Source organism: Narcine bancroftii, chromosome 3 (assembly GCF_036971445.1).
Source record: "Narcine bancroftii isolate sNarBan1 chromosome 3, sNarBan1.hap1, whole genome shotgun sequence".
Taxonomy (NCBI): Eukaryota; Metazoa; Chordata; class Chondrichthyes; order Torpediniformes; family Narcinidae; genus Narcine; species Narcine bancroftii.
The window spans coordinates 132020061-132046583 of NC_091471.1; the positions used below are offsets into that span (position 1 = coordinate 132020061).

Here is a 26523-nt window from a genome sequence, read left to right on the forward strand (position 1 = left end):
CCAAGGTTATTGGCAGGGACATCCACCTATTTAAATCCTCCTCAATTCTTTCAAGGGGGTATAATTCAACAGATATAAATTATTCATGTTGTTATCTATTCTAACTCCTAGATATTTGATCCTGTTTTGTGGCCACTTTACATATCTGTTCTGCTGACATTGACTGTAGTCCCCCTTAGTGAGTGGCATAATTTCATTTTTATTCCAATTAACCTTGTAGCCAGAGATCTCCCCATAGTCTTCCAGAGTAGAGCGCAGCCTGGACAATGTGTTTATTAGGTCTGTCAGATATATCAGTACGTCATCTGAAAATAAGTTGATTTTGTGTTCTTCCTGGCCTGCTCTAAAACCTTTAATGTCTGGATCCTGGCGAATGGCTTTGGAAAATGGCTCCATGGCCAATATGAACAGGACTGGAGACAGCAAGCATCCTAGTCTACTTGATCTTGTCAGTGGGAATGCTGGAGAAATTTGTCTGTTAGTCACAACTTTAGCCGTGGGTGCATCATACAGCACCCTTATCCAATTTGTAAAAGTTGCCCCTAACCCCAATTTTTCCAGCACTTTGAATAGAAAATCCCACACTAGCCTGTTAAATGTCTTCTCTGCATCCAGGACCACAGCCAGACCCCTCTCATTTCTGGTTTGTGCCAGGTGCATTATACTCAGCAGTCTGCCAATATTGTCTGCTGTCTGTTTCTTTTACACAAAGCCTGCTTGGTCTTTGTTTATTATATTTGGCAAATATTTCATCAGTCTATTTGGCAGGTGTGGTGAATGTCTGCCAAGCTGCCTGTCTCCCCTCTGAGGAGCCTTGCTGTACTAACATTGGCTGTGCATTATCTGTACTGTTAAGGACATTCCCCTTGGGTATAACTGCGTATGCACCTATTGTATTTCATTATTGTACCATGAGTTTCTGCTAACATGATTATTGTTTGACCACATCATCTTTGTCTTCTTCATCAACTGGCACTTCAATTTTATTAGTAGAAATGGATGCAGCACTCAAGCCAGAGCGGCTGATAATCGACCAGTCTGCTCTGAGGGCCAGAGAAATTTTCAACCACTGGATTGCTTGTTTCGATTACTACATGCTCGAAACAACGTGGTCAATGAGGCGATACAGTGGGGCCACCTGAACTCTCTGCTGGATGAGGTCCCTTTCGCCATAACGCAAGGAGCCACCACTCTGACTATAGCCCAGGAACGTCTGACTGCTTACCATGCAGCACCACTGAATGTGGTGCTTGCTCGACACCAGTTGCTGACTGGACACCAGAAACCCGTGGAAAGTGATGCTGCCTATGCACTGGCCCTCGACTCGCTGGCAAACGAATGTGATGTCAGGGCAGTCAATGTGCAACAACACCGCCTTGAAGCTGGATGCTTTTATCAACTCAATTGACTCCAGTTACATCCGACAGAGGCTGCTGGAGACGGAGCCCTTAACCTATGACCAGGCAGTCACTCTAGCCAAAACACTGAGAAGTGCCATGTGGTCCAGTGAAATGCTAGAAACCGAAAAAGAAACATCCAGGAGTGCTGGAACCCTGAAGGAAAGAAAAGGGTGAACTGAAAAATGCTACTTCTGTGATAAGAGCTGGCACCCCAGACAGAAGTGCCTGCCTCGATTTGCTACCTGGAGCTATTGTGGGAAACTCAGCCACTTTGCTAAAGAGTATAAGGCAAAAAGTACTTCTACTGATAAGAAGAAGAAGAGAGGCACCAAGAAAATGCATCCTGGAGCTGCAGGAATGGAAGATAACTGTGAAAAGGGGGAATCTTCGGACAAGCTGACTGTATCAACTTCAAGTGACAGCGAGGTGAGATCCCCCATGAAAGCTCAATTGACTGTAAAGCTTGGGGGCTGTTACGGACTGGAACGGTCGACTATGAAGGGGGAGGTGAATGGTGAGACTCTTGATTGTCTAATAGACTTGGGAAGTACTAACAGCTACATCCACGAGAAAGTTGCCAGAGACTTAAATTTGCAGAGATATCCAGCGAACTGAAAGATATCGATGGCTTGCAGTAAACTTACAAAAACTGTACGGGACAAGTGTAAAGTTACTTTAAATTTTCAGGGACATTACCTTGCTGATGTGTGCCTCTTTATTATGCTGGAGATCTGCGCCCCTGTATTACTTGGGTTAGATATTCAATCTCAGATGAACAGTGTAGTGTTAAATTTCAGTGGGCCACTACCCACACTTATCATCCCCCATGCAAGTTACTGCGGTCTGTCCACATTAAAGATCAAAGCTCCTTAGCTTTTCAGTGATTTATCCCCTGAGTGTCAGCCGATTCCCACTAAGAGCTGTTCTTACAGCAAAGAGGTTCGTGCGTTTATCAAAGCGGAGACCCAGAGACTGCTTAAAGAGGGAGTAATTGAACCTGGTAAGAGTCCGTGGCGGGCCCAAGTGGTAGTCGTGAAAATCACACTAAGAGAAGACTGGCTATTGACTACAGCCAGACAATTAACCGTTACACTAACCTGAATGCCTACCCCCTGCCACGCATCAATTAAATGATTAATCAGATAGCGCAATACAAAATGTACTCCACTATCGACCTCAAAGCAGGTATCACCAAATCCCCATTAAGAAAAGGGAATGGCCCTATATGGCTTTTAAGGCTGATGGGGGGTTATACCAGTTTAAAAGGGTACCTTTTGGGGTCACTAATGGTGTGTCCGTGTTTCAGAGGGAAATGGATAAGATTGTTAGGACGTATGAGTTACAGGGTACGTTTCCCTATCTGGATAATGTCACTATCTGTGGGATAACACAGGCTGAGCACGACAACAACTTAAAGAAATTTTTAGCAACATCTAAAGAACTCAACCTTACATTTAACGAGGGCAAATGTGTGTTCAACGCGACAGAGCTACCCATTCTGGGCTACCTTGTCCACAAGGGCAAAATCTGCCCCAACCTGGAAAGAATGGCCCCCCTTGAGAAGTTACAAGCCCCAGACTCCCCAAAAGCCCTTAAAAGGTGGATGGGATTCTTTTCCTACTACTGCAAATGGGTTCAGGACTACGCCATGAAGGCACGTCCTCTGTTTGACACTAAATCTTTTCCTCTTTCTCCAATGGCCTTGAAGGCTTTTGAGAGAATTAAATCTGAAATTGACGAGGATGTCCCATTCAAAGTGGAAACTGATGCCTCAGATTGTGCCTTGACAGGAACCCTTAATCAAAAGGGCAGACCTGTGGCATTCTTCTCCCGTTCGTAATGCGGACCTGAACTTAAACATTCTGCATTGAAAAAGAAGCCCAGGCTATTATTGAAGCTGTTCGCTACTGGAGACACTTTCTAGCCAGCAGAAAATTTACTCTTGTCACTGATCAGAAATCTGTAGCCTACATGTTCAGTACTAAACACAAAAGTAAAATCAAGAACGATAAGATGACACGCTGGCGAATAGAACTCTCAACTTATAATTATGTGATCCAGTACAGACCGAGCAGGTTAAATGATCCCTCTGACGCACTGTCACGATCTGCTCCTTCTGTTGTCCAGCTGGAGGGGCTAAAAGAGATCCATAGCAGACTGTGCCACCCAGGAGTCACAAGATTCTTCCACTACATAAGGGCTAACAACCTTCCTTACTCTCTGGAAGAAGTCAGGAAACTGACTAAAGCTGTCCTGTTTGCACAGAATGCAAACTGCAATACTTCAGAACTCCGGAGGCCACTCTCATCAAGGCAACCCAACCTTTTGAGAGGATTAGCTTAGATTTTAAAGGAGCGTTACCTTCCAACAACAAAAATGTATATTTTCTTCCTGTAATTGACGAATAATCCATGTTTTCCTTTGCAATACCCTGCCCTGGCGTCTTGTCAGCATCTGTCATTAAGTCACTTGACAGAATTTTCAGCATTTTTGGTTTTCCCAATTACATTCATACAGATAGGGGCTCAGCATTCATGAGCATTGAACTGCGGTGAGCCCTGCTACCGAAGGGGATTGCCACCAGGCGTACCACGAGCTACAACCCGCTGGGCAATGGGCAGGTTGAAAGGGCTAATGCTACAGTCTGGAAGACTGTACACATGGTTACCCTGTTACCTGGTGGCAGGAGGTGCTGCCTGAGGCATTACATTCTATTCGGTCTTTATAGTGTACTGCAGCAAATCAAACACCTCATGAACTTATGTTTGCCTTTCCTAGGAAATTAGGAACTGTGATGGACTGGCCAGCCTGTTTATCTGAGCCTGGAACCGTGCTGCTGAAGATCCATGCTCGGGCGTGTAAAACAGACCCCCTAGTCCAACCAGTTCAGCTATTGCATACCAACCCCAACTACACTCATGTTTAATTCCCAGATGGGAGTACTGACACTGTACCCCCTAGAGATCTAGCTTTGCCTGGTTCGCCCCTTCCTCACACCCCTACTCAGAGTGAGCCTGAGAGATTGGCTTACCCCACCCCCCCCCAGCCTGTGACCCCTAGTAAGCTTTCAGGTGGCCATGCTGAGGCTCCACTGCCACACGCTGGCAATTCTGGAGTGGGTCCAGATGTCAGTCCTTCCCACACTACAGACCCAGGAACTGTACCAGTTTCCAAGGTTGCAAAGGAGTCACCTGTTTTGAGAAGGAGCACCAGAATTCGTAAACAACCTGATAGGCTGACATATTAATAAAACATCTCATTATATTTGATTGCTTGCTAGATACTGGCGTATTTAAGTATCATCATAATGATTGCTGTCAAAAAAGATTCTGGGAAAGTATGGGTCTCCATTGCCTGGTCCACCACTTCTATATAGAGGGATATCAGAAAATCTTTAGATTCCTTATAGAACTCAGATGGAAACCCATCTTTCCCTGGAGACTTGTTGTTCTGCAGCGGGTTCAATGCTTTCCATATCTCTTCCACCATGAAGGGGGAGATCTAGGCTATTTTGTTCATCTGGTCCAAATTTGGAAGCTCTAATATGGACAGGAACCCGCTGACTTTATCAGACCCCCCACCCCCCATTAGCTCTGATTTGTATAGACACTCAAAATTAATTTGGTTTATATGTGATCCTGCCATTCCCAGTCTGTATTGCATTGATCATCCTTGAGGCCTACTCTTCCCTCAACTGCCAAGAGATGAATTTATGGTCTCTCTCCCCCAATTCATAGTATTTTTGTTTTGACCGTATTATGGCCTTTACCATGCTATACGTCTGAAGCGTATTATATTTCATTTTTTTTGTTTGCTAGAGCCCTGTAATGGTCCTCTGAGCCTGATTTTTGATAATCCTTTTCTAAGTGAGTAATTTCTTGTTCCAATTCATCCATCTCCCTCATATATTCTTTCTTTTTTTAATCTGGCCTCTCAAATATGATTTGAGCGAATTGATCAGAATTAGAATTGCAAAATATGTCTATCTGTGTTCTTATAAAACTACAAAACTCCGGCTTCTTTCTTTAACAGCAACACATTAAGATGCCATCTATAAGCTGTATCCTGCTTTTCTGGCATTTCTATTGTTAGTGTCAGGGGTGAATGATCTGAGAGAAGTCTTGCCATGATCCTACCCTCTACATGGGTTGAAGCCAGGAAAAAAATCAGTTCAAGAATAGGAATCATGCTGTTTTGAGTAGAAGGAATAATCCCTCTCCCTCAGATGTTTCCATCTCCACACATCTACCAGATTCAGATTCATTTAGCCAATGGTAGCCCTCGCCGCCTTTGTTTTAGCTATTTGCTTTGTTGGCTTATCTAAGATGGAATACAGGCAAAAATTAAAATCTCCCCCAATCAGGATGTTCCCTGTCAATTTCCTTCTGCCAATCTTAGGAAAGTGCTCTGTATGATCTTTTCATCATCAAATTTGGGGGCATATACATTTACTAGGGATCCAGCATTCTGAATATATCTGACAGTGCACCATTACAAATCTTCCTGTTTTGTTTTGGTCACATTCTGCACTCTCACTGGAACACTTTTCCCTATCAAAATTGCCACCCTCCCCCCCACTTGTATGCGAACTGAACATGGAGGATATTACATGACCCACCCATCCCCTTTTTAGCTTTTGGTGTTCCCGTTCCATTAAATGTGCTTCTTGGAGAAAGGCCAGATCCTCTCCCATTTTTAAAAAATGTGTACCAAGACTTGTTTCCTCTTTACTGTTCCATTCAAACCATTAACGTTAAAACTAACATTAAAACTAACATATTCAATGCTCTTGGTCTGCCCGGGGAACCTCCAGATCTTTGTTTCCCCTATGTCAACACTGCCACATGCCCATCCTCACCCAGCCTTATTCTCCAGCCTGGCGGGCCCACGACAAACCCTAAGAAAATAAAACAGAGACAAGGGCCACAAGCCCCAAGGTGTAAGTAAAAGAAAGAAGATTCAATGAAAGGGAGAAAAAGGGAAAAGAGATGAAGACAACATAAGATATACAAAATTTTACCCCCTTACCCATATACTTTCCCTTCCCACATCTAATTCTCTCTAACCCTCCCTCCCCCCAATCTCTGGTGGATTTACTCTCTATATCATCACCATCCCCCTTATTTCTAAAGGCTGTGCATTTTGCACCCATCTGCCTCCCACACCTCTCCACCCTCACCCTCTTCATCCCCTCCCTCCCATTTCCTTTTACCAAATTCTCCCAATAGCATATTTATATCCCTAATGGTTAAATCTAATACTCTCTTGATATGTAACTATTTCCAACAATACACTCTTGTATACAACAAAATTACTAACATTGTTCATTTGGCGCTACACCTATATACATTATTTCTGACAGACTGGTAGCTGCTTCACAAACTCCTGGGCCTCTTTGACCTCTGACAAGAATTTTATTTCACCTTCTGGCATTATGACTTGTAGGGTTGCCGGGTACCTAAGGACACTTTCATATCCTTTCTGCTTAGCCATCCTTTTTATTGGCTCAAATTCTTTTCTTTGCTTGAGGAGGGCCGTGCTTATGTCTGGGTAGAATAGAATCATTTTCCTCCAGCTCCAGCGGCCCCCCCATCACTTTTGCCCTGACCGCCACTGCCCTTTTGACTGGGGCCCAGGTGCAGGAAGTGGGTCCAATGGGCCATCTCTATCTCCACTAGATTCCCCAATTTTTCCTTTCCCAAGAATTCTGGGAGCCAACGTTAAAAAAAAAGCTACGGGAACTCTCCCTTCTCGGCCCTCCGGCAACCCTACAATCTTGATGGTATTCTTCTGACTGTGATTTTCTAAGGTGTCAATCCTCCGCCTCCCATGCGGCGACCTCGGACTCTAATTTATTAATTCCGCCAGTTCTATCTTCTAGTTCAGATACCATTCCTGATACACCAGTTAGGGCATTCTCCCATCTATCAATTTTGTTGTATAATTCTCCTGTCTTTACCATTAAATCCCTGGCCAGTCCCTCTTCCATTCTTATCCTAGCCTGTAGGATATCATGTATTGAGGGCTCCATGACCCCTCCCCATCTTGCCAATGCCATCTTGCTGCCACAGTGGGTCCCAGGTCCTCCCTATGATTCTCCCTCAATGATGCCTCCTGCCTCCTGTTCACTGTCAGACTCGCTAGGGTTGCCACTTGAACCATTTCCAGTGCAGGGCCGAGATCTCTCACATCCCCAAGTGAGTTGCTTCCACCGCCCGTCGTACTGCGCTCTCAGGCACTCTTCACTTGTTGTCTTCGGGGGGGGGTGGGGGAAAGGCTACACTGCGCACCGAAGCTCAGATCCCTTTGTTGGTCCCTCATCTCTTGACGCTCAGCTGGAGACCATGCCGCCCCTCCTCCTTGGGTCAGCCACACCTCTCGCTGTCATCATGGGCAAACCTCATTCGTCCTCAGCAGGTCAGATCTCCATTGTCGGGGCCTCCAGGGCCTCAGGCCTGGACTTGACATTGCCATCTTGGCTTCCATGAGGTGGCATTGATCAGGTGCCAACTGTTCCTTCCACCTTATTGGCTGCCTTCACTTGATTGATCCTCTTCTTCCCCATTGTAGCAAGGAAGGGGCTTTTATTTATTTATTTTTTCATTTTTTTTGTACTTCTTCGACTTTGAACTTTTTAAAATTCTTCTGGTCCAGGAGCTCCTCATCACGTGACCGCAAGTGGAATTCTATTTTTGATTTCACTGTTGCATAGAAGTAAATTCATTTACCATGTATTGTTTAGAGAGCTACCTTGGCCTTTTGCCAAATACCAAGTAGGATTTCAAATAGGATTGTCTGCAAGAAAGTAATGTGAGAGACAATTTATTTAAAATCAATATAAAGTACAACTTCGTTTATCCAAAATGTTCAAGACCGGAGCTATTTTGGATGACCAAATTTTTCAGATAACTTTCAAAACAACCTAGTAGCAACAGTAAATCACTTATATCAATGTTTAAACAACAACAAACAAGCGAAGGCTTTTAAAGCATTAAATTAATATTTAATTTTCACTAAAATAATGCTAGCCACGGCCAATCTCCGTCACGTCCCCAAAGCTACTGCCAATCACCGAGTCCTCTGAACTGCCTCTGCCAATCCCCAGCACTCCCCCACCACTCTCACTGATTCCTGGGGAGGCCTCCCAGGCCTGTGGAACACTCACTGGCGAGTCAGCAGACTCTGTCTCACTTTGGACTTGTCCTGGCTTCGCATTCTGGTTCTCAATATTGGAGCTAGACAGACCCACTCTTCACCTGTGCACATTCCCCTCCCAACCGCTGCCAATTCACCAACACCTCCCCATCAAGGTCTCACTCCTGTCCAGGAGGCCAAGATGGACGTAGGTTGTGGGGGTGGGTAGCAGGGGGAGCGACTGCTCCCCCTACATTTTCAGCCTGGCAGTGCCCCCAACCCCATGGCCCTCCTGTTCCACATATTTTGAACTGTGAGACCATGGCATCTGCAACAGATGCTGTGGTCTCAGTGATACTGGAGCTCCTGACACCAGACTCTGAATCCTTCCCTCAGCCTACGCTGGAGTTCCTGACGCCTGTCTGGTGTTTGTGTGCAGTAAGCCGACGGGAGGTTTCGGGTATGGTGTTGGGAGCTCTTATGTAGGGTGAGGGGAGGGTTCAGGTTCTGAGTTGGGAGCCGGGATCTGTTTTTTTTAGTAGATTAGTTGGTTTTATATATCCATCTATTATAAATTATTTCTTTATCTTCGTTTTGTTTGTTAAGAGAATTATTTCTAAAATGTCACATTTTCACTGGAATTTATATATGATATACTATGTAGACTTGGACATACAATTTTAATTGTGTTATTTCTATTCTCCTTATGGTGTGTATATTATAAAAAGGTTGAAGAAAAGGGTCATTCACCCATATGCAGAAAATGCTAGAGACTGATTCTGAACAAAGTGATGAGACTTTGACGTCTTCTAAGTTCCACAGTTAAAACCATTTATCATGAGTGCTTCTATGGTGGGCTGCATGACCTGGTAGTTAAGCTTCAAGCCCATCTAGGCTTGGCTGCAGTCTCTGAAGGGAGGAAAGTCTAGAAGGACCTTCAGCGACAGATCTCAATTCAGAGTGTACAGCCATCTCTGTTTCTATTAGATCTCGCCGACAAACAATGCCTCTAAAAGCTGAGGTTTTCTAAGTCAGTGGAGATAGAAATTTGACCTTCGACAAGTAATTTCCAACCACAGACCCTGTCCCTGAACTTCTCTGTTTGTGGAGGTTAAGATCACTCCTTAACATCCTAAAAGTCTAGATCAATCCAAGTGGCAGGAGCAGATCATTGCCATAACTCCTGACCAGCTGTTTATATTTATAATTTGAATCTCACCACATCATTAGGGAAGCTATTGATTCTCCCTAGTCAAGAAAATATGACTTTTACTTTTCCTTCAGTCGAAGACATGAGGCGGAGTTTCGTGGAAACCAAAGCAGTGGTGGTACCAAAAGATAAGACAATACCAAAGTTTTGTTAACAAAACTCAGTTTTGGAGAAACTCCTGAGTGAACCTGGGTTGGATGTAAATTATTGTACTAACAATTTGTCCATTAGAAATTGTTCCTAGTTTTAATCATGCATGCGGTAATTATTAATATATCAAGTTCAAGATTCAAAATATTTAAACAGAGATAATGTTCAACATAAGCAATAGAAATGTTTACTTGGGGAATCTGATCTTTTTTTTATTATATGTGCAAGTGTAATATGAAATTATTTCTGCTAATTTTTCCAGTTGTGTGTAATACTGGAGCCAATGCAAGAACTGATGTCCAGACATAAAACATACAATATCAGCCCAAGAGACTGCCTGAAAACATGCTTATTCCAGAAATGGCAGCGAATGGTAGCCCCTCCAGGTAGGCTGACAATGTTTAATTTAATGTTATTGGCAGATAGCTGGAAGTAAACAGTTACAATATCATTAGGGAATGTTTCATTAATGCATGTTATATAATTCCTCACTCTTGACACAATCTCAAAGGTACTGATATCTAAAACATCATTATCTTTTAAAGAACTGATATTTATCAGATCGTTGTGTTTTCATATCATTTGTTCAGTTGTACAGTTAACTATCCAACTATTATACAAGGTACATTATGCACATGAATTGTGAAAATGGCAACACCGATGGTGTATGTATCAATGCAAATTTTATGAGACCCACACTGACTGAAAGCCATATTTTAATTCCTGTACTCTATGTCCACTCAAGCTGTATTTGTTCCAATAGCCAGCAATGTACATTCATGCCTTTCTTTCTTTCACTGGGAAAGGGCTTTATAAAGACAGAGACAGGGCTTCATCCATTTAAAGACTTTATATGATTACTTTAAATGACTTCTTTCAGTTCACCTGCAAATTCAAATTGAAGTTTGACACATAAAATGCACCTTGTGATACTTCGTCAAAAATTATTAAATTGGACTGCTAGATAATTTGAAGATTTTTAAGAGGAAAATTATAAGGTGAATAACAAAATTGGAACAAGGTGCACTGTTCTGCCTAAAATGCCTTTGATACAGAATTGACGTTCCATTTTCAATGGATAATCAATTTTTATGTATTTTGTCTCAGAAGGGATTAGATATATAGAAGATTGTTACTATGGAAGGAATTTACTGTCATTTGAGCAATTAAAAAATAAATATGGAGTACAAAATAATACACATTTTTTGTTATTATAGTTAAGAGCTTACTTGAATGATAAATTTGGGTCCAGCAATGTTATTACCGAAATGAGGTGATGTAGAAATGTTGATACATAGTAGATGTATTAAGAAATTTATCTCAGCTATGTATATTTTATTGCAGAAGGGGGACTTACAAACAGGTCCAGAGAGTGATGGGAGACTGATCTAAATATTAACAAAGATGAACAAAATTGGTAATCTCTGTGCCAAGACAGGATGACAAATATTATAAATGTTAGGTATTGATTAGTTTAATATAATTTTCACGTCAATTATATCTCACACCACAGAAGTTAAATAGATTGAAATCAGATTTATCAGATCAGTATTTTAGATGTGGTCAGGAGACATGTCCTTTTTTAACACTCTACTTTGTCCTGTCCTAAAGTGAGATCTTTTTGGTTAGATTTGGTAGTTTTTTTTTAGAATGGGTTACAGGAATTAAATTTCCACAAAATCCAATGTAATTTTTATTAGGTAATATTGAAGGGATGAGATGAAAATTGATGTTATCTATATATCAAAAATAATTTGTAAAGATTGCCTTAATAATAGCAAGAAAATGTATAGCAGTAACATGGAAATTGGATACCCACCTGGGTATGGAGTGATGGAAAGCAGAAATGCATAGCTGCATTCCTCTTTAGAAAATTACTTATAATCTGAGAAATAAATAATGTATTTTTGAAAAATTGACGCCTGTACTTACAAATTGAAGGAATTCATTTATATATGTTTCTCCTAAGCTTCAAACCTCATTAACTTTCTTGGAAGTATTAAAAAATATAAATGATTAGAACCGTGTGGTGAAGGGTACCCTTCGGCAACCAGGTTTCTTTTCATGTTTTCATACTTTTCTTTATCGTTCTTTTTCTGTTTTTTATTTTCATTTCTTCTCTCTTTCGTTTCTTGGGGTTTTGTTTAGTGGGAGGGGGTTGGGGTTTTTACGACCATCATAATAGTTTTGATACTAATATCTGTTTACTGTATTTTGCATATAGCACATGCATAGAAGAAAGTTTACATAAAATTTACAAAAAAACAGGAAAATTAAAAGGGAAGGGATGTATATATTTCTATGCATTTTGGAGATTTTCATTCCTTATTCCAAATATCTGGGAACAGTGACTTGCAACTAGTTTGAGCTGCTCCAGATCTGAGTCTGAGGTGGTTTGCCCAGTTTCCAATATGTTGCTCCAGTTTAACTCTTAGAAATATGACAGATTTTCGAGGAATTGTTTGGGAAGAGATACTATGAATAAAGCATTCCCCTCTGCATTTTAATGCACTCAAATCCTGAGCTGTCTTAAGGAGTTTGTACATTTTCCTCATATCTGTGTAGGTTCTCCCCGGGGCTCTGCTTTCCTCCCACTGTTTGAAATGTACCAGTGGTGTAGGTTAATTGGGTGCAAATTGGGCAGCACGGACTTATGGGCCAAAATGGCCTGTTACCGTGCTGTATGTATGCATACCTAAATTAAATTATTTACTCCTTTGTAAAAGTCTTCTCCATAAGTTATTGTATGAAGCAGGGTGTCATCAATGCTACTTAGGTTTAGCAATGAAACATTCAGCTTCTGCATCAATCCTGTATATGGGTTTTTTGAGGAAAATTTGGTCCTGAAATTGTTTTAATTTAGATCAATGTATCTCTTAATAAATGGAGTTAAATGTGGGCAATCAATTAAAAATTGTTGAATCTGAATAAGCTTTTTACTATATACATCTACTGCCTATCCTTGACACACGTTTGAAAAAAATTAAGAGGTAAATAAATTGGCAGCATTCAATCAAGGAGCAACAACACAAGAATTCAAAGGTAATCTATCTTCAGAAATGATTCAATGGTGATTCACATTGAATTTCACGTGAAATTAGGCCAATCTTTACAGGATAGATAGAATCTCTACTGAATTTTGTTTTGCCATCGTCTTCATTGAATGTTGATGTAGAATTTTATCGAAGTTATTTTGCATGCCTATTAAGATTTTGGAATTGAAGACATTCTGGTATTGACTTGAGTCAGGTGAGAGACTTAAATGAGAAACACACCAAATTGGTAAGACCAGGAATTTTGTAACTAGTCAGGAAGACCAAACTTTGCCCAATCAATTAATTATTCTGATGCTGCATTTGGCTCCAAAATAGTGTCTCACAAATTAATGTGGGTTGAATTGTTGCAGGTCTTATCCGAAGTAAGTCATTATAAGCGGCTGTTTTACATGCAGTCTGGGAGGAAACTGAAGTAAAAAGAACACTCTGACCAACAACCATTGTAACCTGTAAACCACCTATGATGAGGTTATTTAATGAATATGAGAATACAAAAGATTTCTGCAAGTTAGCAAATTAAGAGATTCAACCCATCTATTCAGGCTCTGTCTCAGCACTTTTATCCGTAAACAGAAGCATGGATCAGAGAACTGCCTGCAAGGACAGTACATTCCACTTCCTCATGAAAAAAAAAATCATTAACTAATCAATCGTTCACAAATGTACCAGAGGTATAAGTCATTTGTGTGTATTTGTGCAACACAGGCTCGTGGGCCAAAAGGGCCTGTTACCATGCTATATGTATGTCTGTCTAAATCAGGAACATCACTTATCATGTAGGCTGATATGACCCAGTGTCTTGGGTAAACTTATACCTCTCATTTTGTTCATTTTAGATTGGTCACAGTGTTTGAGCTACCGAAAGAAAATAGACACACACACCGAGAGCAGTTCAGTTTATACAAATGTTTATTACTAATTCAAAAGCTGATTTCACACTACAATATGCAAGCCCTTCCCAACTATACTTATCAACGCTTGGACTGGTCCCAACTGCCGAAGCGAGGCAACAACTGCACACTTGTAGTAGGTTGTCAGGGCGCTGGTAGCAGCTTCTCCACCTCCCCCGACCGGGACGTTGCTCGGACTCTGGCTGTTCTTCCTTCTTGACAAGGGGTGTTCCCACCCCTCGGAGAGTCTAAACTTCAGCAGCAGGACCACAGACTTTTATACCCCAAAAACAATTAATCATGCACCCACTCCCTCTAACATTTGTCAGTCAAAATCAAAGCTGAGCATACTATTCTACAATTTAGAAGATTAATTATTATGGAGCAGGATGCTATGATATCCTGGTTTATCTCGTAGATACAAGGACTCATTAAAACTTCTTGAGCAAGACAGGTTGTGACCAATACGTCAATTTCAGAGTGTCGTATTTGACAACTGCTTTCCCTGGGCCTCACGGTGGAATTCCATTTCAAAGTGTATCTTCAGATAAGTCCCCATGGCTGAGTTTAATTACATCTGCTAGTTCTGAAAGTAAGGTGACCTGCGTGTGGACCCAGTGTCGTCAGTTCCACATAAGCAAAAAGCATCTGAGTACATGGTTTTAATCCTCCATTACACCCAGTTTTTCCAATTAAAATTCATATCAAAAGTGATAATCGTACATTATAAAAAATCTTCTGCTAGTGCACGTGCATTCAATAAATGTCAAAGGGGGCCATGGCCAGGCAACAAGACTGGCCAGATGTGCTTTGGCTGAGCTCTCCATGAAAAGTTTTTAAAAGATGACTCAAAAGTACTTCTTTGAGTTTTTCTGTTACAAAAGTTTGCTTATGTTAATAACTAACAAAGATGACTGGAAAAAAAAAATCAAAAACAAGGTCGGAAAAAGCTCCGAGTTCACCTGCAACATCAACTGATAGTTCGAAGGGAGCTCCCTCAACTTCAGGAACTTCTGCTCGAGAATTACAGGCAATCCTATCAGGGATGGAAGCCCTAAAAACACGGTTTGCAAAAGTTTAAGGAGTGATGAAAGATTTAGCGGACTTGATCAAAAATGTGTGAGTCAACAATCACCGATTTAATGGAACGAATGAACAGTGCTGAAAGAGACTTAGGAAAGCACAATAAGAAATTGGAAGAACTGCATGACCAAGTAAAACAGTGGGTGATTGATAAACAAATGCTCCTTGATACGATTGATTATATGGAGAACATTAGCAAATGAAATAATATACAAATAATTGGTTTAAAAGAAGGTTCGGAAGGAAGAGATGCGGTTAAATTCTTTGAAACCTGGATTCTTGATGTACTTCATGCTGAATCACTTGGTGGACAAGTATGGATTGAGAGAGCCCATCAAACCTTTGGACATAGAAGAAATGAGGATGCATGTTCTTGAATGGTCCTTGTGAGACTGTTGAGCTTCAGGGATCGAGCAACATTTGAGGACTCTAAAATGAATAATGCCCCACTGAAATGGGATGGAAAAGAGGTCACATTTTTCCAAGTTTTCAGCCCAGTGGTCGTAGAAAAGAAAAGAACTTGATAAGGTCAAGCGGCAACTCTGGACGAAGAATCTCTGGTACTCCATGGTTTACTGGTAATTTTACGGGTGGAGGTGTCGGAAGGCAACCGTGGTTTTTCAAGACAAAGCAAGAGGCAGAAGAATTTGTTCATGGACTTTATAAAGAAAAATGACTTTGGAAGAGAACCTTATGAAGATTGTATTTTTATGGACTAAGATATTTTTTTTGAGTCATTTGATATTTATTAAGTAATGATAATCTTATTGATACTTTGTGGAGAGCTTGGGGAAATGTTGAATGTTGAATAAAGTAACAGCAGGGTGTAGACTCTGGTCTAAGGGGAGTATTGTTCTCAGGACGGAAGTTTGTTTTAAAGATGGTGCTTGAGGGTGGGGTTTTTCTTCTTCATCCCTAGAGGATTCTATGAACTTTCTTCGCAGGTTTCCAGGGTTCTTTCTACTCAAAAGTACATGATTCACATACAAGAATCGATTTATTTTTACTGTTGGACTGACTAAAAGGTAGGATGATGAAGTCAGAATACAGTGAAACCTCATTAGAACGCGATTCATTAATCCATGGAATCGCTTATAGCGCGGGTGTCTGTAGACCCCAAACTTTGCAAATAAGTTGCTTTCTTTCATTGAAATTGTTAGCTATAAGCCGCTTTCAGGTGGAATCACCGGGAGAATGCAGCACTGGAGCTGGCTGAGGGTGTCTGCGAAGGGACATTCAGGTGGCAGCGCTGAAAGCGGTGTTCTGCCACCTAAAAGGTCCGCAGTAGGTAGAGGTGCTATGGAGCAAATGCCGGATCCTGAGTCGGGGCAGGGGCAGCCACCTGACAGCCACCCTCCTTGCTGCTGACAGCCCCCCGGCGCGGGACGTCAGGGGTGAGGCAGCTGGCACGGGACTTTGTGCCCCGAAGTCCCGCACCGTCCGCTCCAGCCCTGACGCCCCGCACCGGGGGGCTGTCGGCAGCAAGGAGGGTGGCTATTTGGGTTTGATTACCTGTGGCAACTCTGACACACATGCATCTGTTCCGCGACTCGACTGTAACGCAGTATGAAATCTTGGACCCCAACTACCACGTTCTAACGAGATTTTACTCTATTTATTGAGGATACTTTCTGATCATTCACCACTTACTCTGACTATTTCAATAGCTGAGAAACAGGAAGGTGTTTATAGATAGCATTTCAACCCCATAATGTTAAAGCAGGAGGATTTTAAACAATTTATTAGATGAAAAATAGAAATCTTCTGTGAAACAAATTTGGGATCAACTGACAACTTTTTAATATTGGATACAATGAAGACTTTTTTTAAGAAGTCAAATTATTTCATTTACAAAAAATGTGAAGTGAGAATATAAATACAGAATTAAATAATTTGCAAAGAGTGATATTTGAACTAGAAAAAGAATATCAAAGAACAGATGAACAGGATAAATATAGAACAATGGAAAACAAAAAAAAATTATAATTCCGTACAAGTGTAGAGTGGAAAAAACAATACTTCAGACGTGGCAGAATTATTATGAACTGGGAAAATGGGCTCCTAAGGTGCTGACATGGCAATTAAAGGCAGAAGAGTCAGCAAGAGTGATCAGTGCAATACAGAAGGATTCCAATGTCAATGTTATTATATATAATCAGAAAGAAAGAAATGATACCTGAACTTTACAAGTCGGATATACCAGGGGATGAAAAGGAAACATGTGAGTTCTTAGAAGGGGTTGAACTTTCTCGATTGGATGAAAATTATAGAAATGACCTAGATGGCACTTTTACAAGGGAAGAGATTGAGAAAGCATTGAGCACATTGCGGCTAACCAGTCTCTGGGAGAGGTTTCCGCCTGAGTTCTATGAAGAATGTAAAGATATGTTAATGCCATTACTGATGGATTTGTTGGATTGAACGGTGGAAATACAGACACTTCTGGAATCTTTTTCAACATTGACAATTATGATATTACCAAAAAGAACAGAGAACCATTAAAAATGTTGTCATATAGGCTGATTTCTCTTCTTAATGCTGACTACAAAATTGTAGCAAAGGCATTAGCGAATAGGCTGGGGCAATATCAACAGAAAGTAAAATATCTGAACCAGGTGGGATTTGTAAAGGGTAGACATTCAGCAAATAATCTAGCAAAACTGTTTAATATAATACGCATGGCAAAACTGGGGCGTAATCCAAGTATTACAGTTTTTCTGAACACAGAAAAAGAATTTGACCGATTAGAATGGTCATTTTTGTTTAAAACATTGGAGAAATCTGGTGCAGGAAGAGGATTCATCAATTGGATTAAGGCATTATATCACAGTTAACAGGCAAAGATAATTACGAATAGTCAGATGTCAACAATATTCCCTTTGAGTAGATTGAATAGGCAAGGATGCCCTCTGTCTCCAGCATTGTTTATTCATAGCAATTGAACCTTTGGCTGAAATTATTAGAAGAGATTAAGGGCTTCATGGTCAGACAAGATTAGCATAAAATTAGTTTATTTGCAGATGATGTATTATTATATTTGTCAGATCCAGAGGGTCCTTGAAAAAGTTACAGGAGACCCTCAGAAAATATGGTACAGTGTCTGGTTATAAGGTTAATATGGACAAAAGTGAAATAATGCCCTTAACAAACCATGATTATGAAAGATTTAAAAGAGGCAGTAGGTTTAAATGCAAATAAGATGGGATTAAATATTTAGTAGTAACAGACAATAATTTGCAAAATTTTTGTAGCTTAATTATGATCTTCTGCTTAGTAAAAGAGAACAGGATTTACAAAATGGAAGGATTGGCCAATAACACTAATAGGAAGAGTGAGTTATGTAGAGATGAAAGTGATGCCGAGATTTCAATACTTGTTCCAATCATTATCTATAGCTTTACCTAAGAACTTTTTCAAATTGTTAAACAATCAAGAAAGACAATTCCTATGGAATAAAAAAGTGTCCAGAATTGCATTATATAAAATTAACCTGGGATTATAAATTTGGAGAGCACAGACTTTAAAAAAGATTATCTGGCTGCACAAGCAAGTTTTTTAGCATCCTTTTTTGAAGAGAATTTACCAAACTGGGCTACATTCTATAAATGAAGCAACAGCTAAAGACTTTATTTATAAATGGAGCATTAAATCAATAAAAAGGAAGACAAATAACCCTATCTTGGTATATATGATGAAAATATGGCAAGAAATTAATGAATGTTTTGGGAAAAAAGTGGGTATTTCGCTAGGAGCTCCATTATGTAACAGTGTATTGTTACCTATGAATATGGGTAACAGAATTCTAAACATCTGGTTACAAAAGGGTATACATTGTATAGCGGACCATGATAAAGAGGGTGTTTTGATGTAATTTGAACAAACAGTATACCTAATAGAACATCTTTATGTTTCCTTCAACTGAGCGCTTTCCTGAGGGAATGAAAGGGATAGGCATCGACTCCTCCAGAAGTTAGTGAAATGGAACAAACACTTTTATGGGTAATATACCCATATGTATAACCAAAATGTATTTTGTTCTTCATTTAGAAAATGGTAAACCTGGTCTGCAGAGATCAAGGGAAAGGTGGGAATCCGACTTAGGTGTTGCAATATCAGAACAATCCTGGTCTGAATGGACTACGGATAGTGTAACTTCAACTATTAATGGAAGATAATGGTTGGCTCATTTTTTTTTACATCAGCTATATCTCACTCCACAGAAGTTGTACAAATCTAAACCAGAATTGTGTTTTAGGTGTGAAATAGAGGAAGGAACATTCTTTCATTCAATTTAGTCATGTGTGAAGGTTAGACCTTCTTGGCAAGGAATTTCTGAAGTATTAACAAGAATTACAAGGGTGATCTTCCCAGATGATCCAGAATTGGTTACAAAAGTTATTAATAGTTTATTTGTTAGGCAATTTTATAGACATAAGTAATGATCTTAGAGATTTTCATATTTTGTTTGTTAAAATTGCACTAGCAGTGACCAAAAAGTGTATTGCAATCACATGGAAGTCATACCTTGGCAAAGTGGATAGCAAAGATGGATAGTTGTATACCAATGGGAAAAATAACATACAATTTAAGGAACAAGTATGATACATTTCTTGTAACATGGCAACCATACTTGAACTTTGTTGGTGCCCAACTTTAATAACGTTGCTAAATTCGAAAAGAATCTCTCCCTGAATCCTGAGGTTAATTTAAACTCTGAGCTTTGACAGTGAACGAAAAGATGTTTCATAAAGCATGGAACAGAAGGGCATAGAGTTAGAGTTTTTAATGTTTTTTTTCTTTTGCTTCATACAAAATACATATATATATTCAATATTTTCATGTATATTTTTATTGAAATGTAATTGTTATTTTTTTTGAAAAATAAAGTATTTTGAAAAATAAATGTCAAAGAGAATACTTTGGTAATGTCGTGTATCCAGGTGACTTATTGTACCAGAGTTGATGCCAATCCTCTGGTTATTTAAAATCTTTAAAGTTGAAACATTTCCCATTGTTTCACATTTACCATGTAGCAAATCTAATGTATTATTAAAGGTAGTTAATTTGCAAACTGTTCTCATCATTTTATTTTTATACTGCATGCAAAATGTGAAATAGATATAATTTGGAAACCATCCTACAACAAAAAGTGCAGTGACTCAGTACTGTACTTTGGAGTACCAGTGCACGGTGTCATGGTGTTGTTAGGGTGAACGTTTTAAACCCCATGGAGCTGAGTTTTGAATCTCATCTGTGCTATCATGGGAAGGTGGTGGGCAGATGCCTCCCCATAGAAGGGGAGGGAAAATCAAAGGGACTGCAGTCTCCAGGTCCTCTAGTAGGCAGACTTGTGGTGGCCCTCACAGACAGATTATTTACCTGCTCTTTAGCCCTTGGCTTGTAAGTGGCTTGGAGGAATTGGGGGAATGAGGAGAAAAATAGAGAAAATTAATCTGCAAAAATAGCAAAAAAATTATACAAACTTATATGAACCAGTAAAAGCTCTGCAATTCATAACCATGTAAGAGTAAAATACCTGTCCCATGATGCTGTAATCCTTCAGGTCGAACCTCACAATCAGCTGTAATACCCTTTCTCCTACGTCACACCGCCTCAACCCCACAACCTCGTTCAGCGCGTCCAGCGCATAACGGTAAGAAAACAACATTTAATTATTTTTGAAATAATTTGTAGTACATATTGTATAAAATAACAAAGATGGTGGGAGAACAATAAAACTAATCTTGGAGGTTTGAATGGTTTTCACATCCAGTACTATGACTTGGACCACAGGTTTATTTATTAACATGTAACTGTTAGTTTGACCAATTTCAAGGTAAATACAGAGGAAGATGTCCTTTGGATACTCTTTTTTTTAAAAAAGTGCTGTGAATAAAGTGAGAACATTTACCATATTTCTAATTTTAGTTTACACATGTTCTAAAAGAACAAATTTGGAGTTTTGCTAGAAATAACAGTTGGAAAATCTTTACACTATTATTATGGAATAACTAAAGGAAATCTTCTGCCAATGTTGAAGCTGGGTCATTTGTGCATTATTCATACTCCAGTGGTTCCAAGTTAGAGATGGCTTTAGCAGCCATGTTCATTTTGGAGTTTGCAGCTGAGACTTTTCTAAAGTAAAATCTGGCATTGTGCCTTTCTCACCATTTTCACCTCCTGCTAGTCTATTGAGAAGCAGTGTTGTCACATGGCACATTTTGGGAGGAAAAAACTTCAGATGATTGATATGTAGAAGTTATAAAGTATTTTAAAAGCATAGCCTTGTGGGGAAAATCTTCATAATGCCTTTATTTTTGTGGAGATCCCCTAATTAGCCATCAAGCTGAAGGAAAAATCCAGTTATAAATGATCCTATCATAATTTTGAGGCCAACTCAAACCAGCTCAGAACTCGAATCACCTGGCCAGCAGGAAATTCACTAACAATTTCACATAAACATCCAGGAAGAGAAAGAATGGTGATATGAAATAATCTATTAAAACATCACTTTGGTGGCATAAGATTGTGGGACCAGGAAAAAGTACTATTGAGTAAGATTAATTATAACTTTATAAGTTCATGAGCACATTAAAGAGAGTTAGCAGAGCAAATGTCAGGATAAAGAATATTATAACATTACACAAAATTTAACGTTAACCATGTTGCACTTGACTAAGCAGCTCCTCATATTTAGCCAGTCAGGAAAAGGTAAAACTAATTAGCCTTGAGCACTCAAAGATTAACATGATGTCAAAGCCATGATCCTGGCATGTTTTTGTTTTGTTTTCCACAGCAGAACCAACCAGACAACAGACAAATAAGCGAAGAAAGAGAAAGAACTCAGCAAGCAGCACTTCAAACAGCAGTGCAGGAAATATCAACAGCATGAACAGCAAGAAAAAGGGCCCTGCGGGGAATTTCAGTCTCTCCAGTCAGGTACCTGTAAGCATCTCCTTTCTTTTCTGTGTCTGGCCACTACTAATTGCATATTTACGAATAACTAGTGACTTGACTAGTTACTTCAAAACACTGCTGAAATAGTTTGTTTTGTCTTTATGTCATCTTTTGTCAGTAACCTTTATCTCCTAAGATCCAGAAAATAACCAGTTTCAACCTGAGCTCTTCCAACACAAAGCAAATTTTTTAAAAAAAATTTCAGTCATGTTTGTCTTATATTTTGCTTTGTTCCATAAGCACTTGCATCTTATGTGAGATAACTCATAATTGAGTGTACATGTCTGAAAGTTAAAAGCAAAAATAACAACAGCAAAAGTAGCTTGGTAACATTGTACATACTGTGATCCCTTATTTTAAATGGAGAACTTTTAAACTAAGTAAAATACTCCTTTATCGTGGTTGCAAACAGTGGAATGCAATAATAGTTATGCCAATTTTCTATCTGCCATGGATCTGCTTTTATTTGCTGAACAACCTTACTCAGATGCCTAACCAAAGCAACATTTGAACTCTGAAGTAAGATACTGACCTCAATACAGAGCAGCAAAGTGCTAAAGTGATAGTAGGTCTACCTCTCCCAATGCCCCACCTTTTTCACATTCTACAAAAGCACCTAGGCCCAGGAACTGCCCTTCATAGATCCTTTAAAAAGTAGCTGCACCTCATTCATTTACAGCTCCTTGCCATCTCCTCCAACCTCACCACCAGCACAATGTGTTAAAGCAGGGTTTTTTTAAAAAAGAATACACACATTTAAATGTGAAAAACTGGGGGGAAAATTAGTTTTCTTGAAAAATAAAGTGGCTGCAACAAAATAATTGAGACCCACAGAGTCCTCCCTCCTCTAGCAGCAGCTACAGCAGGGCTTCATCCAAATCCTCAGGACAGCATCTCCACCGTGGCTCAACTTGAAATGCCCAGCCTCTTCTACGCACAGTTCAGCTTAATGGCTCCACATTACATCCTAAATATTGTCCTCTTCTGCTCCAGAACAGGTAAATTCCCAGAAGTACTGAAAGGGGAAAAAGAAAGAAAATTACTTTGATAATTAAAACATATTCACTCAGCAAGTGATTGAGCAGTTCAAACCAAGAAGGTTCTACCTTTCATTCCCTATGTCCAAGCTGAGGTCACTCTTCCAAGCCCAGGTGACAGTGGGATATTGTAATTAGCCTCTGCAACTTAAAAAAGGTTAATGTTTCCATTCCTCAGCACCAGTCATTGGTGATTGCTGGAGTGAAGTTGCAATTGAATGAAAAATGAGGACAGAATCATTCTACTTAAAAATTTCCTTATTGCTAATAATACCAAGTCAAAAAGTAATGGACTTAAAGGACAACCTCTGGCAATTGCTCTTCGTGAAAGTAGAGATCCATAGGAATGGCATTGAACACAAGGTTTCCTTCTATGCAGATGATCTTTTGCTTTTTGTATCTAATCCAGTCATTTCTTGACCAAGCACATTAGTTTGCTTTCTCATATTAGTTAGTTTTCTGGTACAAGTTGAATCTGCATAAAAGTGAACTTTTATATCTGTTCTATACCTGTACGAAGATATTCTAATTTCCCTTTTAAAATTGTGAAGGATCAATTTACCTATCTCAGTATTACAATTACTAGGAGTAATAAACATTTTTTTAAGGAAAATTTTTCTACTTTATTTAATCAGGTCAAATTACTGTTATCGAGATGGTCACCTTAATTCCTATGATTGGTCGCATCAATTCTATTGAAATGAACATTTTACATAAATTTTTGTATCTTTTCCAATCTATTCCCAAATCCTTTTTGACTCACTTGATTCATTTATATCTTCCTACATATGGCAAGGAAAACACCCCATCTTCAAAAAGCTAAAAGGAATGGTGGATAGTGTTTCCTAATTTTAGTTTTTATTATTGGGCAGTCAATATATGAAACTTGCTTCTTTTCCTACATTACTATAATCTATTTGACCACCCTCCATGGGTGGAAATGGAACTGAATTTTGATAAAAGTACTTCTATGTTGGCAATTCTAGGGTCTTTTTTTTATCCTCTTTATATAAACTAACTGATAATCCGATAATTAGACATAGTTTGAAAATATATGTACAATTTAAAAGGTTTTGGGGATTTCAGAGCTTTTCTCTTGCCAGCCTATTATATCTAATCATCTTTTTCAACCTTCTTTGCAAGATACTGTCTTTAATGACTAGCACAGATTGGATATTAAATGTTTTAAACACCTTTTTATTAGAAATAAATTTGCTTCCTTTGAACAATTGGTGGTAAAATTTAACTGACCAAACATTCATTTTTTTTAGATATTTACAAGTTAGACATTTTGTTCAATCTCACGATTTACAACTTTCTCATAGAGGTTTAATATCTCTTATTTATAATAATATGCTTGATTTAAGAATAGCCTTGTTAGTTAAAATCAAGAACAATTAGGAACAAACTTTCATTCTTGGATGAGGTTTTGGACTCTATTTGTAATCTGATTAATACTACTTCCTTTTGTTCTCTATACTATTTGTTGCAATTTAAAGTGGTCCACAGAGTACATATGTCTGAAGTTAAATTGTCTCATTTTTATTCAGATATAATTCCTTTATGTGAAATTGGTGATGCTTCTTTGGTTCACATGTTCTGGATTTCCCCTAGTCTAGAAAAATTTTGGAAAGATATCTTTCAAACATTATCTGTGATTCTCAAGTTGAAATTGGAACCTTGCCCTTTAATTACTTTATTCAGATCATTTCAAGATGATGATGTTTTATTGACTCAAAACCTAATTTTATCTTTTACTTCATTGATAGCCAGACATGCAATCTTGATTAAATGGAAAGACAATACTCCACCTACGTATACCCACTCAATGGTTAAATGAAATTAAGATTTGTTTAAGTTTAGAAAGAAATTAGATATGTTATTAAAGATTCAAATATTAACTTCCAAAAGATGTGGAACACATTTATGGATTATTATCATAACCTAAAGAATTAGGGTTGTTCTGAAGCTTTGGTGCTGTTCTGTCCATCTCCAGGTTGTTGTCACTTGACTCCTACATGTCAGCTTTTAACCTTGCTTAGTGGTCAGGGTTTTGAATTATAGGTTTTTTTTTGGTTGTGTTTCCTTCTTCATTTGAATGTTACAATACAATATATAACAACACTGTTCAACTGTTCATAATGTAAACATCAATAAAAATATTTTAAAAAGAAAATTTGCTTGTAGCTTGCTGATACAATGAAATTAGCAGAATGCTCTCTTGGGATTGGTGCAGTCATGTTTATTTCATGAATAAACTAATTATTGGGACCTGAAAGAAATCTGTTGAAGTGATTCAGTCTAAGAACCTTGATCATTTCATTACCAATCCAAATGAGTATTAATGTCTGACAGATGGTCCAGTTCTTGTCTTAATAAAGTTGATCTGTTTACAGTCATTTTTCATTAGTACCTGTGTTTTATTTTGTTATTTAAGCAATTAAATTTAGACATACAGCACGTTAACAGCCATTTTGGCCCATGAGTCCATGACACCCAATTAACCGATACCCCAGTATGTTTTGAACAGCGGGAGGAAACCGGAGCCCCGGGGAAAACCCACACAGTCAAGGGGAAAATGTACAAAATCCTTACAGACTGCAGGATTCAAACCTTGGTCCCAATCGATGGCACTGTAATGGTGTTGCGCTAACTGCTACACTAACCATGCCACCCCAGATTTGATGAATATTTGCTGTTTTCTGACATTTTCCAATAAATTTATCAGCTCAGTTTATGCACATTGAGAATTTATTATATCATTAGTCAATTAAATCTGATCCCACATTGGATAAAGCAATATATTAAGATGGTGATTATGTAAATCTCTAAATACCAGTAGAAGGCAAATCTTGTTGACCAAAGCTATGTCTGTAGACTGCTAGTCTTGATATCTTAGCAGTTATACATATATCTGATGATGACAATTGCTCTATGAAAGTAGGAAAAGTTTGCTCAAATTATTATTTTTAGTGCAAGTTCTGTGGCAGAGTTTGGACCTGAGTTCTCAGTGAACTCCCATTTTCTTCACTGCTGAGAGAAGAGCACATTACCCTCTATTTAATAGACCTAAAATGATTTCAGAGATATCAACAACTTCTGCAACAATGTAAAGCCAATGGTGTTTGAAGAAAAGGAGGAATAATTTTGTTAAAGACTGGCAATTCATGATTATATCTCTGAAGAGGAAAAGACCTGAGGAGATAGAGAGATTAAATAAATTACACAAAAGGTTTTGTAACTAATGTCTGCTAGATTAGATTTGAAGAAAGAGAAAGAATGAGATAGGATCTTCCAAAATAAAATAGTATTGATAGAAGCTATAGAAAAGAAAAATTCCTGTTGGAAAATATAAAGGGAGCAAACCATTTTAAAGATCATTGCTTTTGGCTGAAGGTTTAATTCCAAGGTCAAATTCTAATCTTTGATTTAAAAAAAACTATTGAGCTCCCATTTCATTTAGTGTATCTGTCACTTTAAGGGTTAGTAAAGGCTCTCTGAACCCTTCTCCATTAACAATGGCGTGAAGCAAGGCTGTGTTCTCGCACCAACCCTCTTTTCAATCTTCTTCAGCATGATGCTGAACCAAGCCATGAAAGACCTCAA

The 26523-nt window shown here is 38.9% G+C and overlaps 1 protein-coding gene and 1 long non-coding RNA gene across 6 annotated transcripts in view; one reads left to right on the top strand and one right to left on the bottom strand.

The window, feature by feature from the left end:
• Positions 1 to 26523, top strand: part of ldb2a (LIM domain binding 2a) — a 576008-nt gene that overhangs the window by 527292 nt on the left and 22193 nt on the right. For 4 of the 5 annotated variants that reach the window (XM_069925127.1, XM_069925126.1, XM_069925128.1 and 1 more), the window contains 3 exons: positions 10157 to 10280; positions 20487 to 20576; positions 21720 to 21868. In XM_069925127.1, the coding sequence (XP_069781228.1) occupies positions 10157 to 10280; positions 20487 to 20576; positions 21720 to 21868 (363 nt within the window). The remainder of the gene's footprint in view (positions 1 to 10156; positions 10281 to 20486; positions 20577 to 21719; positions 21869 to 26523) is intronic. The other variant, XM_069925131.1, reaches the window with a different exon arrangement.
• LOC138757565 (uncharacterized) overlaps positions 19850 to 26523 on the bottom strand; it is a 96106-nt gene continuing 89432 nt past the window's right edge. The window contains exon 3 of the long non-coding RNA XR_011353700.1: positions 19850 to 22895. This is a non-coding gene — a long non-coding RNA (uncharacterized lncRNA). The remainder of the gene's footprint in view (positions 22896 to 26523) is intronic.